Source organism: Haliotis asinina, chromosome 2, assembly GCF_037392515.1.
Source record: "Haliotis asinina isolate JCU_RB_2024 chromosome 2, JCU_Hal_asi_v2, whole genome shotgun sequence".
Lineage (NCBI taxonomy): Eukaryota > Metazoa > Mollusca > Gastropoda > Lepetellida > Haliotidae > Haliotis > Haliotis asinina.
Genome location: NC_090281.1, coordinates 99978454 through 99995857, shown reverse-complemented (window position 1 = coordinate 99995857; position 17404 = coordinate 99978454). Strand labels below are relative to the sequence as shown.

Genomic DNA, 17404 nt, shown 5'->3' with positions numbered 1-17404 from the left:
TTCCCCCAAGTTTGCTTATCAAAAAGGAAATCAAACCATTTTCTAGCAGCAAGGCTGTAAAATAGACTACGGAAACTTGATGTTTGGATCATTGGGGGTACACGTTTTGCACGTAACACGTGCATATCTAAAATCAATGTATGATGTGTCCGTAAGGGCAAAACAGTTATCCAGAGATAACGATCATATGAACACATTTATGGCTACATGGGGTTAAAATAATAGGCACTGCAATACGTTTCCCGATGTGTATATCTTGAATATGAATACAGATGTCTCCTAGAAAGCGGTCAGATGATGAGTGGTGTCTACTCACTTGTCAGTCTGGTGTCACATGTAGATTTACAGATGTTGTTGAGGTAGAGCTGGTTTGACTCACACTCGCCATTCTTGGCTCTCAAGAGACAGTCGCAAGCCTTGTCTACGGTGTACACATCTGCAGTAAACACACTTCAATACAGACATTGGCCAACATCTACCAACACACCTGCAGTAAATCTAATAGACACACGTGGTCGACATCTACCATCACATCTGTAGGATGTGCCACAGAGACAGGTAGTCACAAACTACCATCACACCTGCAGTAGTTGTCACAGAGACACGGGGACAGAACCTACCATCACATCTGCTGTGGTTGTCACAGACACACATTGTCAGTACCTACCATTACACCTGCAGTAGTTGTCACAGAGACACGGAGACAGAACCTACCATCACACCTGCACTGGTTGTCACAGAGACACGTGGACAGAATCTACCATCACACCTGCAGTAGTTGTCACAGAGACACGGGGACAGAACCTACTATCACATCTGCAGTGGTTGTCAAAGACACACCTTGTCAGTACCTACCATCACACCTGAAGTAGCTGGCTCAGAGAAACGTGGTCGGCACTTACCATCACCTCTGCAGTAGTTGCCACAGAGACAGGTTGTCACAACCTACCATCACACCTGCAGTAATTGTTACAGACCCAGGTGGCCAGTTACAACCATCACACCTGCAGCAGTTGTTACAGACCCAGGTGGCCAGTTACTACCATCACACCTGCAGTAGTTGTTACAGACCCAGGTGGCCAGTTACTACCATCACACCTGCAGTAGTTGTTACCTGGACATCTTGCGAGTATCTACTATCACACCTGTAGCATTGTTCACAGAGACACGTGGTCAGTACCCACTCTTACACTTCCAGTGGTTGTCACAGAGACACGAGGTCAGTATTTACCATCACACCTGCAGTGCTTATCACGGAGACATGTGGTCAGTACCTACCAGGACACTCGCAGTGGTTGTCACAGAAACATCTTTTGAGTACCTACCAACACACCTGCAGCAGTCGTCACAGAAACACGAGGTCAGTACCTACCATCGCACCTGCAGTAGTTGTCACAGGGACACATGGTCAGTACCTACCATCACACCTGCAGTGTTTGTCACAGAGACACGGGGACAGAACCTACCATCCCAACTGCAGCAGTTGTCATAGAGACAAATGGCCAGTGCCTACTATCACACCTGAAGTAGTTGTCACAGAGACACGAGGCCAGTACCTACAATCACACCTGCCTTGGCTGTCACAGAGATACGTGGTCAGCACGTACCAGGACACTCGCAGTGGTTGTCACAGAGACACGTAGTCAGTTCCTACCACCTCATCTGCAGTATTTATCACAGAAACACGTGGTTAGTACCTACCAGGACACTCGCAGTGGTTGGTCAGTACCTACCATCACACCTGTAGTACTTGTCACAGAGACGCGTGGTCAGTACGTACCAGGACACTCGCAGTGGTTGTTGCAGGACCAGGGGCATGTGGTCACCATGTAGGCGGGATTCAGCTCGCACTGGTGGATACTGGCCCAATAGCCACAACGGAAATCGCTGTCTAGGCAGGCTGGAAAACAACATCCAGTATTGAGAGTCTGAGTATGATAACACTCTGTAAACATCCAAAACGTGAACTACGGATAGTACTGAGAGCAGGTGCTGAGGAACAGTATCATCAACATCCTCTTCAGGAACACTCACTCACGGTCCTGGAGAATACTGTGGCTAAACTGGAATGTCCACCTTAGCTTGGTGATGTGTAATCAAACTAATATAATTGCTGAATCTTTCACTTAATTTCCATAAATTTGTAATTTCATCTGGTAAAGAGTGTAGGAATCGTTGTTACATAACTTGTCTAACGTGATCGTTTATTAAAATGATTACGAATGACATGGCGTGTTTCTTAAGCTTCTGTGCATGTCTGTCATTCATTATCAGTCCGTTGGCTAAAAGATTAGCAATTTACGAGAAGTTTTCTTACATGACGGTAGGGAAGGATCAGCCATGTACAACGATGAGTTGTTTCACTTGAAGAGAGGAGGGGTTGCTTTACTTGAAGGAAGGAAAAGATCTACCGTGTACAACAAAGAGTTGCTCTACCTGAAGGAAGGAAAAGATCTACCGTGTACAACAAAGAGTTGCTCTACTTGAAGGAAGGAAAAGATCTGCCGTGTACAACAAAGATTTGCTTTACTTTAGGAAAGGAAAAGATCTACCGTGTACAACAAAGAGTTGCTCTACTTGAAGGAAGGAAAAGATCTACCGTGTACACCAAAGATTTGCTTTACTTTAAGGAAGGAAAAGATTTACCGTGTACAACAAAGAGTTGCTCTACTTGAAGGAAGGAAAAGATCTACCGTCTACACCAAAGATTTGCTTTACTTGAAGGAAGGAAAAGATCTACCTTGTACAACAAAGGGTTGCTTTACTTTAAGGAAAGAAAGATCTACCGTGTACAACAAGGAGTTACTTTTCTTAAGGGAGAAAAAGAACCCGCTATGTACAACAAAGAATGATTTTACCTGAAGGACGGGAAATGTACAACAAGGAGTTGTTTGGGGCTGAAGGGAGGGAAAGGATCCGTGCATGTACACAGTACACAGAATTGGGTGAAAGGATTTATCATGCACGTAAAGAGATGTTTCACTTGACGAAAACAAAATCCATGTCAAAACTCCAAATCAAGTTTGTTTGATAGCTTTCTGGTATGTCATGATGATTTCTAGGCATGAGAAATTGTACCTGCTCCGATTTACAACGCTACTTCTTTCTTCACAACATTCCGTGCATATGCTGTTGGGATATGCAAATGTATGAGGTCCTTTGTGTATGTCCACTGGCATTGTGCATACATGTATTATACAGAGTGTAACAAGATCGATTACGTATACACAGATGTTTAGCTGGCTACAGGCGAATCAGTGTAATATGGTGTCCTGGTTGGTGTGACGTCATCGACCTGTTGTGCATGCAGATCTGTGTTAACTGTAATCCTTCTACCCCCCTCATACTTGAGGCAGAATGAACCGGAAGGCTGTCGGAATGAAAATTTCTGGAGATTCCTGGAAATTCGAACTGAATTCTACTACGTCTTACTGTATTCCGTGTGTATTCCAGCTGTTCAGGTCAATTCTTGTAACATGCCCGAATATTCTGAACATGTTTTTCGAGGTACATCTGAAGTGAGGAAATATCGAACGGCGTTTGAGGTGTATTCGAACTGTATTCCAAGTATTCTTACTGCATTCTAAATATTTTACTGCATTCTAACTGCATTCTAAGCAAACAACATGTTCGAGGGAGAATAAGAAAGACAAGCCACTTCAAATCATATCAGGATGTCTCGAATGAGTCGGAATGTATCGATTGCTGCTCGACTTCAGGTGGAATAGTTTTCAAATGTATCGGAATATTTCAAATGATGCAGGAATATAGCTCGAGTGTACTTTAAATACACTCTGAATACAACATCCCGAACGCCCTGACCTCATCAGAACACCACCGAATCGCATAAAAACGTGGCGGCCTCTCACTGAAAATTTGAGACACACATTCTTACAAAGCTTGAAACATTTTTTTGTTTTGACACTCTCTTCCGAATGCGGTTAGAATTTTGGAAACATTTTGTTTCTGGCTGATTCTCCTTGATTCCTGTCAATTCGAAATAAGTGTTAAGGGCCTTCTTGAAGTTTTATTCAGGTAGAGGGGCTATCGGTCCATCAATCAGATATAGAGTATATGGTTACGTACAATCATAACAAGAGCGCTGTATATAAATACACGTACATTGCAACATTAATGTAGCTAAATATTATTTTGCAGATATCCCTTTAAAAATTACGTTTCTTAGCTGCGAGAAATATATATTTTGTCAAATTTCAGACATTATGCGAGCTATGATTTGTGCAACAAATAACATTTTCTCGCGAGTTTAAACATGTGGTGATATAACTGAGGCATGAGGCTGGATGGCAGAACAACATACACTGGGCACACGAGGCCCAAGTTCATTTTCAACAATTGGCAAAACGCAAAAAGAGTAGAAACGCTAATGTCTCAGTATATGTCCGTCTCTACTGGAACACAGAGAGATTAGATCCATGAAAATGTAAAACATTAATTCGAAATAAAGTTACATCGATAAATCGGATCCAGTGATGATATTGGAAATCATTTATTGCAGAGAGAAGTTAACGTTTAGAGCAAGATTGACTATTTTCTTGACAAATTTCATCATCAGTGCCCACACGCTTTTGCATAATGATGTAACAATCAGCCCATTCAACACCCTTTTGAATACCTTACTGGAATACACCCTTACGATTCCGTATGCCTTAAGCTTGAGTACCCAGCAAGCACTACCATTCTCTGACCTTTGTACAGTGAAAATCACAGGCTTTCTTTGTTGTTTATCAGTTAATAATTTAAACCAAAAGTTTAATTGTTTTAAATAAAGGAACACTTTGACAGAATTTCTAATTTTACAAAATTATTTGGAGTATTCATACTCAATCCCAAAGTGAAATTTACCGCATTCAATGTGCATATTGTCTACATCAGGTGACCCATATGTCAAAGTTGGTAACACCTTTTCATACCAAGTCTTTAAACATTTTGGGGCAGAGATACACATTTACTTATCACCTTCCAAGCTTATTGGGATAATATCTTTTGAGTTCAATACCAAGAACCAGAGGAAGATAACTGGTTGCCAGGTTGTTTCTAATTAGTAAAATAATTGTACGATCGCTATAAGAATATTACGGGATCGCTACAGGAAAGCAAGGGGAATGTTGTAAGTATCGCAATAGGGATGCTTCGGGAATGCTGTCGGGTTGTCATAGGAACGCTTTAGAAACTGTATATACGTACTCACCCGCGCTTGTAGTTTTAATCCCAAAATAGAAGCTCACGAACATAACTTGAAAAAATCCCATTCCGTTGGGTCACAACGTGCAGAACATCATTCAGCTTAAATCCAGAAATCTGACACTCTCACAACGTACACCAGTAGTCCACGAAATAGTATCCATGAAAGTTCCCTTGATGGAACCACAAACAACCACTGGTTCCCTTCTCCCCATGGTGAGGGTAATACAGTAAATCGATCTTAATGTATGCTCCCATTTCACATAAAACCCCTGGTCATGGTGATGTTGCAGTCGATGTAGATGTAACAATGTAACGACGTCCCCAGGGCAGGCATGTAGCCACATGGACACGCGACCCGGCTGTGGTCTGAAACCTAGTGGTACAACCACAAGATGTATTGTACGTCGTATTGACGTTTTCTTAGTTGTGACTTGACATCAATGGCAATAATTACTTCTCAGCACCAACACACACGATATATAACCAAGTCAACAGGGAGACACACACATTGCAGATACATCGGGCCTAGCACTGTGAAGAGAGTATTGATATTCACTCAATTAGGCAACAATTCATTGTTATTTTGTCTGGGTGATTCTTTCCGCTTACATTTTATATTGGATTTTTTCTTTTCGATGGAACAACCTGTGAGGTGAACGTCATTAATGTCAAAGGGAAACATGATATTAGTTGTTGTTCAAACATCCTCACTGCTTGATATTGTTTGTTTGTTGATTAAAACTGTGCTCAAGAACATCCCAGTTGATGAGGTCAGTCAGAAAAGCAGCGCCTGGACGAGACAATGCCAACCGTTTATTACACCCGGCACTCTTTGTGTGTCTGACACTAGTAGACTAGCTCATCGCGTGTGGAGACGGAGACTTGTCGACTACTGGCGCACTTTCCCAGCTGTATTTACGGCTGTTCCATATATGGCCGTATGCATTGTTTTCATGTAACATACTGGTACCGTACGTATCAGTAGTCCGTCAGTCCGTCAGTCAGTCAGTCAGTCAGTCAGAGAGTCAGTCAATCAGTCAGTCAGTCAGTCAGAGTCAGTCAGTCAGAGTCAGTCAGTCAGAGAGTTAGTCAATCAGGGAGTCAGCCAGAGAGTCAGTCAGTCAGAGAGTCAGTCAGAGAGTCAGTCAATCAGTCAGTCAGAGTCAGTCAGAGAGTCAGTCAATCAGAGAGGCAGTCAGTCAGTCAGTCAGTCAGAGAGTCAGTCAATCAGGGAGTCAGCCAGCATTTCTGTTACATTTCATGCTATATCAGCTAGGTGTAGGAGACAAGCCGGAAGTGATGCGCGAGTCCCTGACATTTGCTTTCAGGGGATTAGAAATTCGTAGTATGTGTTGTATAGGGTCGCAGCCATTGTCATTGAACGCAGTTGTGTTGTCTGTATGCAGTATTCAGTTAGAACTACTTATTTCCCCTGAAAACAATAGATCCGTGAACATACGGATTTGAATTGATCTTCAGTAACCCAAGCTTCTTGTGAGAGACGGCTAAAGGGATCGAGTGGTCATGTTGGCTGACAGCTGACACATGTAATCGTATCATCAAAAGCGTAGATGCACATGGTGTAGATCACTGGATTGTCGAGTCCAGCGTCGATTATTTACAGATCGTTGCCATACACCTGGAATACTGCTGGGTGCGGCGTTAAACAACCAACCAAATGACAACATTAGCATAATGTCCGTAATAAACAAATTTGGAAACAAGTCGCCAGGTCACTTGACATGGAAGCAGAAGCGAGGCCGAGTGTGTGATGTCCGAAAACTGTTGCACGCGACTATTACGGAACGATTGCAATGGTTCAGACAAAGTTCACATTTCAGATAAAATACCATTTCCTGCCAACTTTTACTTTAAACTACCTAAACCATAAATTTAAATGTGTTCAGTAGCTTAGTCCTTATACCTGTCAGGTCAGTACCTGTCAAGTTGTCATGATGACTTCTCAGTGAATATATGATCTAGTATTTTAAAAAATCGAAAATAAGCTAACACATTCACACTATTTGATACTATTTGTTACAAAGCTGTATTACAGACTATTTGGTCTCTCATAACTTTGCATATAAAATAACACACAAATTAGACAATCAATACCTTGACTCTGTCACATTTGTGACAATTGTTCACCTTACAGCTTCTATAAAAACAGTTACTAAGTGTAAAGGCTGAAAAATAAGCAGTTCACAGGTAGATATTTTTTTAGTTTTAACAACAAGTACTTCACATGTACTGAACTGTCAACAGACACAAAAACCGAAACATGAGTCCCAATGACCAATTCAGACAATTACCTACTTCTCAGCCGATCCGAATCGGCTCTTGTGAAAGTTAAAAGAGACCCTACAAACAATTATGGCTACATTGAATTCGAAATCCTTACTTCCTTGCCAGTTGTGTTGAACAAAACATGCACGCACGTATTCACAGTTCGCCCAGGGATACACTACAACCTCTATATAGGCTCCCTGGTTCGCCATGAATTTTAATAAACATATTTGTATGAAAAAGTCCTAACATTTGTACATAGAGACTAACACGACGGAGCTCGTAGCTGCTCCCATAAATTCTCACACCAGTTGAGACAAGAACGGGTCCGTCTCACTGACACTTAAAATGCTTATTCAGTCGTGTTAAGATATTCACAATACATGGATTACCTCCCTTCTACAGGTCAATGCGCCTGCGCTAGCGGAAACCCGCTTTATACAAAACAAACTGACCATTTACGAAGTTTCGTTGAAGTGTGTGACTTTGCTAGCGCGAAGTAAGTCAATATCAATGATCATGATATACTCTTGACTGTCATATCAGTCAAACGCTATATGTGTCAACTCATGATCAAACATGGACACAATGAACTCTTCGTTTACAACTGTGCCCACAGTGACCATGATCTCCGGGCAAGGGACGTCGTCGTCTGCATCGACGCCTGCAGTGAACAACAGTGCTATGGATGACAGTTCTAATCTTTCTGCTGCGGGTTTAAGACAGAGTAGCAGAGAGTTTGCTGAACAGATAAGACGTCTGGAACTCGAAGGAAATAAGCTACGAGAAGTGACATTAGCCAGTTTGTCAGGTAAAGTAATGGCAGCAAGGCAGGACTAGGCATGTCAAGGGAAATCCGCCAAGTAGGAAATCTGAACTTCGTGGAAAGTTTGTGTTCGTGTCATGCAGGAGAAATGATCTTTCATGTCAGACAACAGGGTGTCGATTTCATTTTAATGACAGACACGTGATATACCAGGCGTTACGACTGAAAACTCGGTAAAGCAGAAGACCCACTTCATGGCTTGAGTGAACATTGATGCGAGAGGGTTAAGAGTCTTAGGCTTGGGCAGTTGACTGATAATCAGGATTACGGTCTTAAAGGGGCACTGATGCGGAGCGAATAATGTTTCTCGCCAACGGTCTAATTACGGAACCAAACTGCAAATTGGTCAGCGCCCGCTCCTTCGACCGTGACGGACAAAGGAACTGGGCTCCTGTCCATATTAGCAGAATTTCTTCACCCAACAGAGTCAGGAGGCTGGATGCCCACCATATGCCATTATTTAAAAACATCCATGGTATTCCTTGTCTGATCGTAACAAAATATCCCAGCAGTGTAGTTTTTTTCGGATGCTTGGATGGTATAGTTACTCAATTTGATCCTATTTCTGTGTTTTTAACCTCGATATTTAATCATGTTACATGAAAATATGATGCTTGGATGGTATAGTTACTCAATTTGATCCCATTTCTCTGTTTTTAACCTCGATATTCAATCATGTTACATGAAAATATGATGTCTACAGCAGGTAGCAAGCCATTTGTTTCACTCCGGAAGATTGCAAAACTTCATATTTAGGTAATTTTGAGTGTTGGTTCAGCTGTGATAGCAAATATCATACGTAACTTTTGGTAGCTATGGTAGCTACAATGGTTTATTATTTATAAAATAATTAAATAATAAAAACACACAGTTGATTTATTTGAATTCGTAAACAATAAACGACGACTTTGCCTTTGGTAGAGAAATCTGAAAATTTTCTTACGTAAAAAACCCTTATTTCACCTATTTACCCAAGTACACAGCAAATGCCTGAATGTATTACTTATGTAACGAAATTCCGTTGGCATCCTCAAAACAGTTTCGGCCCATAAGTGTTTTCAGGCTGCATGCGACACAAAGATTACATCTTCCTTGCTGTAACTCGCGTTTGATGGTGTAAACCTACTCGTGTTATTTGTCATCATTCTCTGGATGGTCAATTAATGAATTTATAACAGGTATAATTAGTAGTAACACCACTCAGGTTACTCAACAAAGGTTCCCATTTGGCATTTCTCCTGTCTGGAGTAAATACTCAACATTATAAATTAAGGTCTGTAATGGCAAATGTATTGTATGTTATGTAATATGTGCATGTAAGTGATGCAAGAGGGTTTATCAGCTGAGTTACAAAAACAAACATCGATCAAAGGATTAGCCGATAACACACTGATTGATTAATTACTTTTGTCAAAAGGTAGTGTGTGTAGATGACTACACCCTGTGCGATTGTAAAAACAACATCCTCCCTTCAAAGAATTAACCACCCTTGCGTTGATCGATTGATTGCTCATTATTCGTTAACTAAATTACTTAGAATAGCGGACATCATACAATTAGTTGCCAGGTGTGCTATCTTGGGAGACCAATGAGAGGTTTATCAGGTTTTCACCAACGAAAGACGTGAAACGATGTGTTACTTTTTCGCAAATTAGACAGTTGTGTAAGACATGCGACACAGAGCAGGATTATTTACCAGCTGCAAATGAATGGAATACGATTTCTTTTATGTGGATATTGATGGATACATTCCTGAACAAGGTAGTAGCCTGACATTGTTGCTATGAAATTAGTCTGTTGTACATTCATTATTTGCATTTTGTTTTAATTTATTTGTTGTAGCATTCAGCAGAATCGATATGACAGAAAACACACACTAGACTGCGTATGTGTGTGAAATAGGATCCACATTGGCAATCTATACAATGTATAAATGTTGCTGTTATGTAAGAAATTTACTATGAGTATAAGCAGACCGTGTTTTTTTTTATATTAATTTTCAAAATCATACAAATATGACAATAAACTAATTAGGGTTGTGAGACAAAATATAGAGACGTGCATTGGCTTCGGTATTTTCCCGTCCTAATAGTTTTTTACCATTTCTACCACTGGCAGATGATTAATCTTCAAAGTGTTTCATTTGTTTTTATAATGCATTTGTAATGAAGTAAAAATGACTTCCCCTCAGTTGATCTGTCTATAATTAAACTATCAGTTGCACATACGGACTGCGCAGCAGAGGTCACGAACCAGTCACGAATTCTGGGATATCATCCGGGTACTCACTGGAGAAAAACAATAACAAAAGTTTACACCAGTCCACGGAAATTGCTCCGCATCAGTGCCCCTTTAAGTCAATCTGACATCAAACAATTGTAGCTATGTCCATTTCTCGGGGAACCAATTCTCTTTACTTGTTCAATGATAATGTGTGATATGAATGGATCACTCTTTTTTCAATATTAACAATATGCTAACAAGTGACTCCAATTATGCTAAATATCATTGTTGAAAGGTCAGTATTTTGATTCATCATTCGCAAATTATGCATAAATTGTGATGACTTACCTGCAAACATGCTCATATTGTGTACTAATTTTGTAGTGGATACTCATGATGATAACTAAAGAGAATCTGCGTCATGATAATTTTGTATGAGATATGTTTTATCCTTATTTGTGAAATATATTTGTACAGATGATCCCCTTTATTTTGGTCATCTTGAATTGATTAGGAAAACAATTTCTCAAAATAAAATATTGAAATTACTACATGTTTAAGAAGAATTAACACAGCACAGTTCGACTTTACATGTTCTTTACAATCATAATATTAATGTTTGATTGGGTAATTTTGATGATGAAAAAAGGCCTTTAATTTTAAAACCTATTTGTACTTGTTTAGTGGGCATTCTAGAAGTTGGTGAAACATACAGCTTTATGGATTACAACTTCTTGTTCATTATGTTGAGCGACATTGTGATGTAGAGTCTTACATCGTTTTCAAGCTTAATGTTTTTAAAACCCATTTGATTGCATTCATTTCCAATAATGTCACCCATTAAATGATTTTGTAATAGAAATGATGTCTTATAAGAAATGTCATGATACAAATGCATGATGCCTTGTAAGAAATGATGTCATAACCCTGTCACAGATTTTCTTTTTTGACAAATGTGGTCATGATCTGTGCATTATTAGGAAGAGGAGTTCAAAAGAAATAATATAAAAGAATATGAAAGGGAAATCTTTACACTCACATTTGTGTGTTCTTTTTTTCCAAAATTTATGTAAGAATTGAAGCATTGCTCACACTTTCATTCAGGAAGTACTGGGGAATCCTGACAGTTGTATAAACAATCGCGTGTGACCCACATGCAGCTATGATAATCATGGAGTAGGTACATGTACATCAGGCAGTGATGGGTAGTGGTAACATGTAGCCATTGCCACCCATATAAGCCAGCTTGCATCTGGCAATATCCTACTGTGTTGTACATTTCTGTTTGGGCTGTATTCAATACAGCTGTATTTGTTGTGCTAAGATATCTTTGTCACATGTTTAACAACTGAATAAGATGGCAGAGTAAAAGTGCTGTTATCATGGTTATACGGCTACATTTTTCATCAATCAATAAGTATGACTGGATGGCTTTTCTGATCTGTGTAATGTACACAGACTTGCATTACTGTAGAGTGCACTACAAAAAATGATGATGTCCTGTGTTGGGATGTGCGTGAGTATGATTTTACAATCATGGCAGAGGATATCGGAAATGTGTTTGACACATTGTATCTTAAGCAGTGCTTTAACCACTGGGCTACCCCATCACCCCTGTGTTGGCATGTGGAACGTCCTCATCATGTGCTTGTCTAATGTATCTGATAGATGTTCCACGTTGTATTATGTGCATATATGTGATTATCAAATGGTTATACAGCAATTGTGGTTATCTGTAGTAATCATTGATTGGCATACGGTAATGAAGACTTGAGACAACCTTGAACATGTGGATGTTAGTCACATAGTCATGCTCTTACATTTCAGGAAATGTCAGTATGGATGCAACTGATACCAGTTTTGAGGTGAGTCAGTCTCCTTAGACTGCTAGTCTAGACTGTACAACATGGTCTTCAACCATTATTAGGTGTCTGAAGCCAGAGTTCAGTACATTGCTAATGTTTTTAGTAATCTCAGGTTATTATCATCAGTGTATTCCATATGAAATAAACAAAATATCCTTTCTGGTTGAGTCTTTCTTTCATGTGTCCACTTTAATGCCCACTCTGCAAGAAGAGTTTTGAAAAAGAAAATGACTGAATTGGTTACAGTCATAAGTGGAGTTGTTACAAATCATTCACATATTTGGTGATTTTTGTCTTACTCCTCAATGCATTAACTGCTTCCCTCTGACAAGACGAAGCTGTGCGATGTAAGCGTCAAAGAGAAGTTGTTCCAACCTTGTGAAGCGCCATATTGCCATCGCACTGCACTGACGTGACCCCGAAGTCCTAACATTACTGCTTGTCACCTAGCTGACAGGCTGTGTTTTTATTTTTCTGCATTAAACTTGAGACTGAACACCTTAGTGTGTGTTGCTTTTTTGTCATTGTTTCTTTTTACAGCTTCTTCAAGAATGGTTGGTGACTTTTAGTTGAATCTGCTCAGGAGCAGAATCAAGCATCACTACTACCTGATCAGCTTAAATCCGCAGGATACGTACCTGCATAATTCAATCCACTCCAGAGACAGGCATTTTCTCATTTTCAGTGGTGTCCATTACCAATGGGCAGTACTCCTATTTGAAATTTCTTCAGCCCCATGAATATTTAAGCCCATTGCAGCTTATCTACAGGAGGAACATTCAGTTCGACTCTAACATCGACAACTGTCTCCTCAATCAGCAGGACACGGCAGCTCCTTCACAGGGATTTCACCAGGCACCTGCTTCATCAGCTGGGATGGATTGTCAACAAGCAGAAGTCGGAGCTCATTCCATCTCACACACTACAGTTCATAGGGGCTTGTTTCAGACACATCTGAGTCAAATGTCTTGCCATATAGACAAAACTCGCACTCCTATACACGTCAATGCATCTCTCAAGGATTGGGGAGCCCATCTCGAGGGAGAGGTTGTCTCAAGGTGGTGGTCCACTGATCTAAGCCTGTGGCATATCAACAATTTGGAGTTGGAGGCAGTGATTTTGGCAGTGTCTCATTGGCAAGCGCGTCTTCAGCATACCAAACTTGTCATATCAACAACTTTAAGGTGCCCACAGGGAATGACTCACTCTCCATTCCTACTGCATCAGGCCTTTCAATATTTTCATCTTGTTGATTGTCTGTACCTGAAGTTCATTCTTCCGCACATTCTGGGTTGCAGGAACAATCATGCGGTTGACCTTTCCAGACCGGACAGAATAGCGCCCATGGAATGGATGCTATATCCAGAGGCATTCGCTATTGTTTATCACTGTCTCGGCCATCCCAACATAGACTTGTTTGCAACCAGTCAGAATTTCCAGATCCGAACTGACACCAGTTCCAGATTCTCAAGCATGGGCAGTGGACGCTCTAAGTATTTCTTGGGAAAACCTAAGCCTGCGCTCTTTTCCACCACCAGTCCTTCTATCCAAGGTTCTTCAATAGATCAAACAAACTCATCACCTCTCTCTGATTTTGGCTGTGCTTTGGTGGCCAACAAAAAACTGGTTCATGGAGCTAGAAAAGCTTGTCGCCCATGATCTTCTCAAGCTCCCATAGTGGCTAGATCTGTTGGTGCGTCCACGAAGTTGCAGGTTACCGCACCCAGTTCCTGGTCCATTTGATCTGCATGCTTGGTTTATTTGCAGAGGGCTTTAAACGTCATTGATATTCCGCTAGAGCTGCAACAGCTATTACTCTGGCACACAGACCCTCTACTCAAGGGTCATATGATGACAAATGGAGATCTCTTGAGAGTTTTTTTGAAGGACAAACATCAGGATCTAATGACTGTATCACCTCAATTCCTGGCTGAGTTTTTTATGTTTTTGCGTAATTGTGGATACCTCAAGGGCAGTTACATTACGACGTATTTGGTAGCTCTGAATTTGGTGTTAGCTGTCCCTAAAGACAGAAAGGTGACCAAGACCAAGCTTTGTTGCGTTCTTTCAGTCTTGAGGATCAGAGGGCCAAATTCAACCTGCTTGGGACCTGAACATGGTGCTTCGTTTGTTGCGGGAGACATGATTTCGTTTTTTTATATTTGTATACTTATCCTGCCTTAATCATTATTTTTGCCCACCCATCTCTGTGCTACCTCACCACTATGGTTTCTTCCAATGTTGCATTCAAGCAGTAATTTGAGACATGCGTCTGCAAATCTAGACTGATCAGGTAGTCATGAGGTTTGAAAAGTGACAGACTGTTCTTGAAGAAGCTGTAAAAAGAAACAATGACAAAAAAGGAACACACTAAGGTGTTAAGTCGCGAGTTTAATTCAGCAAAATATTGCACAACCTGTCAGCCAGGTGACAAGCAGTAATGTTATGATACCTGACGTTAGCACTTTCGGGGTCACGTCAGTACAGTGCGATGGCAATATGGTGACTTACTTCTCTTCGACGTTTCCATCATACAGCTTTGTCATGTCAGAGGAAAGCAGTAAATGCCTTGAGTAATGCAGGATAAGTATACAAATACGAAAAATATCTAGTTCTTACAAGAATTGAATCATATCCCTTCATGAATTCAATTGATTATTTGTGATGACCAAAATAGAGTATCCCTATTTTGTCTAACAGGGCATCCTTACTTAAATTTTATGTGATAACTTGAACTGGCTTCCATTCACTATCCTTTGTGTACTGACTGGCTTCTCCAGCTTTCTGCTTCTCCAATCATGGCATTATGTTGCTCCGGTTGTCAATTGTGTTTTCTTTGTATACTATGTTATCTCATTGTTTTTATTAGTATATATATATACAAGTTCTGGATTTCATGCATCATTCCTGCTTGACAACGGTACAAGAATCTGTATCGAAATGTCGCAATCATGCAATAAAGAAGTTGTTATCCATAACAATTTGTCCTATTGCTATGTGATACTTGTCGAAATGATGTGTGCAAGATGGAATAAGTCCAGGCCAAGATGGGATACTAGTCATCTTTCTTGAATTTGACAGTATTGCAGTCACTAGTCATAATAAATAAGTTTGATCGATATGCTGACATCTTGTCAAAGAATGTATTTCTTTCTGTTTCAATGAATATTATTTGTGATACATCAACTGCTGACTTGTTTTTGTGTTTGTAACTCAATATTCATGATGTGTACAATATTTGCCTAATAGTGGATTCATTCTATTTAGTGGCATCAAAGTCCAGCCTCAGTGAAAGCTTGTGTTCAGCATGTTTGGTAGTCATTAATGCATTTGTACCTTTTGTTTTGCTACTTGCATAATCCTCTAGATTATAACAATCATTGTGTGCTGACACCCTATTTTCCAGACTGTGAAGCCTGTGGTACCTCCTGCATCCCTTGCATCTCTCATTGACATCTCATCTGAACAAAAGACAATCTCAGACCTCAGGTACTGTGTTAATGTGTAGACCCAACTGCACCATCTCGATCCTCAGGTACTATGTTTATATGTAGACCCAACTGCACCAGCTATGGTTGACTGTTATTGTTTGGCATTGTTGGAGCATTTACTGTAACATAGTTGACTGTTGGTATCCATTGACTGAGTTACCGCAGTGATTGTTGCCAGGGTGCAGCTGGAGCAGCAGCGTAAGGAAACTGACCGACTGCAGTCCCAGCTGCTCACAGACCTCCCTCCTAGTCACAGCTTCACCAGTGTTCCATCAAGCCCCTCCAAGTCTGCCTTCTCTACACTGCCACCAACATCGGAACTCTCCACCTCCAGGAACAGAGCCTTTGAGTTTGTTCCACCGTACGTTCAACACTCATCTTCCATCAGTTCCATTAGATCCAAGTGCTACCAACATTGTAGGTCTATGCTGGTGTACAGATCTTCACTGGTCTTAAGTGATATATTTGCTTTGTGAATGTGGGCCTGATATGTTAGTGGTGACTTGCTACTACTAGTACCAGGTACGAGAGCACTTGCACATTAACAACATATGTTTTATACATGTTGTTTCAGCATGATGGACAGCTGTATCTAAACAGGACTTACTGTTTATGTCAATATGTCAATGTCATATTTACTGTCACACGAGTTATCTGACATGTGTTTCCTAACTTGTGTTGTGTAGATCCCATCTGGAACGAGCTCTCAAAGAATCTCAGGAACAAGTGTCTGACCTCAGAAAGAAACTTCAGGAGGTGAGGCTTTCTGTCTGACAAATGATTCATGATAGAAGTCTTAATGCTCCAGATAGATAGGCTGACACAAATTCATATAATAGCCAGTAATCATGGTAGACATGGCCATCTGAAAGATGACCTTGTGATGTGCTGGACACTTGACATGATGACTGTGAAACTGGCCTCTTCTCCTCATCAGCAAATAGCACTAGATGGTAGCAGGTCAGGTTGTTAAATGTATGAACACATTCTCATAAGAAACACAGGATGATCAGATAGCTCTCTGTTGCTGGTGTGTCTGGTAGGTAAGCTGCGACTTGTCTTTCATTGGAATGTGTGTGTCGGGAATGAGTGTGATCAGGTAGCCCGCAGTAGAAAGTGTGAGTGGAAAGTGTGACTCCTGTTGGTGGGGTAGGTGTCTAGTTGATTGACTTTGTGTACACTGGATGTTGATAAAGGACATGGAGGGATGAGTTTCATATAGGATATGAGGACAGATGATAGTGAAATGGGGCTTGGTCTTGACATAGCTAAAACATAATCAACAATGACTTAAGTACAGCTTTAGCTTCAGAGGTTTTTTTTTGTTACAGTCCTTGTGCACCCAAGTTTTAACCAGAAATTGAATGCTGATTTATTTAGACTATGAAGTTTATTTGTAGGGTAAGGCACTCCGCCTTGGTTATGGCTCGGAGAGTAAGATCCGAGACCGATGGTTGAGGGCCTACTTTCCCAACCGTAACTGAGGAGTGCTTTATTATACTCAT

At 40.6% G+C, this 17404-nt stretch overlaps 1 protein-coding gene across 1 annotated transcript in view; it reads left to right on the top strand.

The window, feature by feature from the left end:
* Positions 1-7913: 7913 nt before the first annotated feature.
* Positions 7914-17404, top strand: part of LOC137274693 (coiled-coil domain-containing protein 158-like) — a 40504-nt gene continuing 31013 nt past the window's right edge. The window contains exons 1-5 of the mRNA XM_067808036.1: positions 7914-8305; positions 12371-12408; positions 15815-15897; positions 16078-16260; positions 16586-16655. Coding sequence (XP_067664137.1) covers positions 8074-8305; positions 12371-12408; positions 15815-15897; positions 16078-16260; positions 16586-16655 — 606 coding nt within the window. The 5' untranslated portion in view covers positions 7914-8073. The remainder of the gene's footprint in view (positions 8306-12370; positions 12409-15814; positions 15898-16077; positions 16261-16585; positions 16656-17404) is intronic.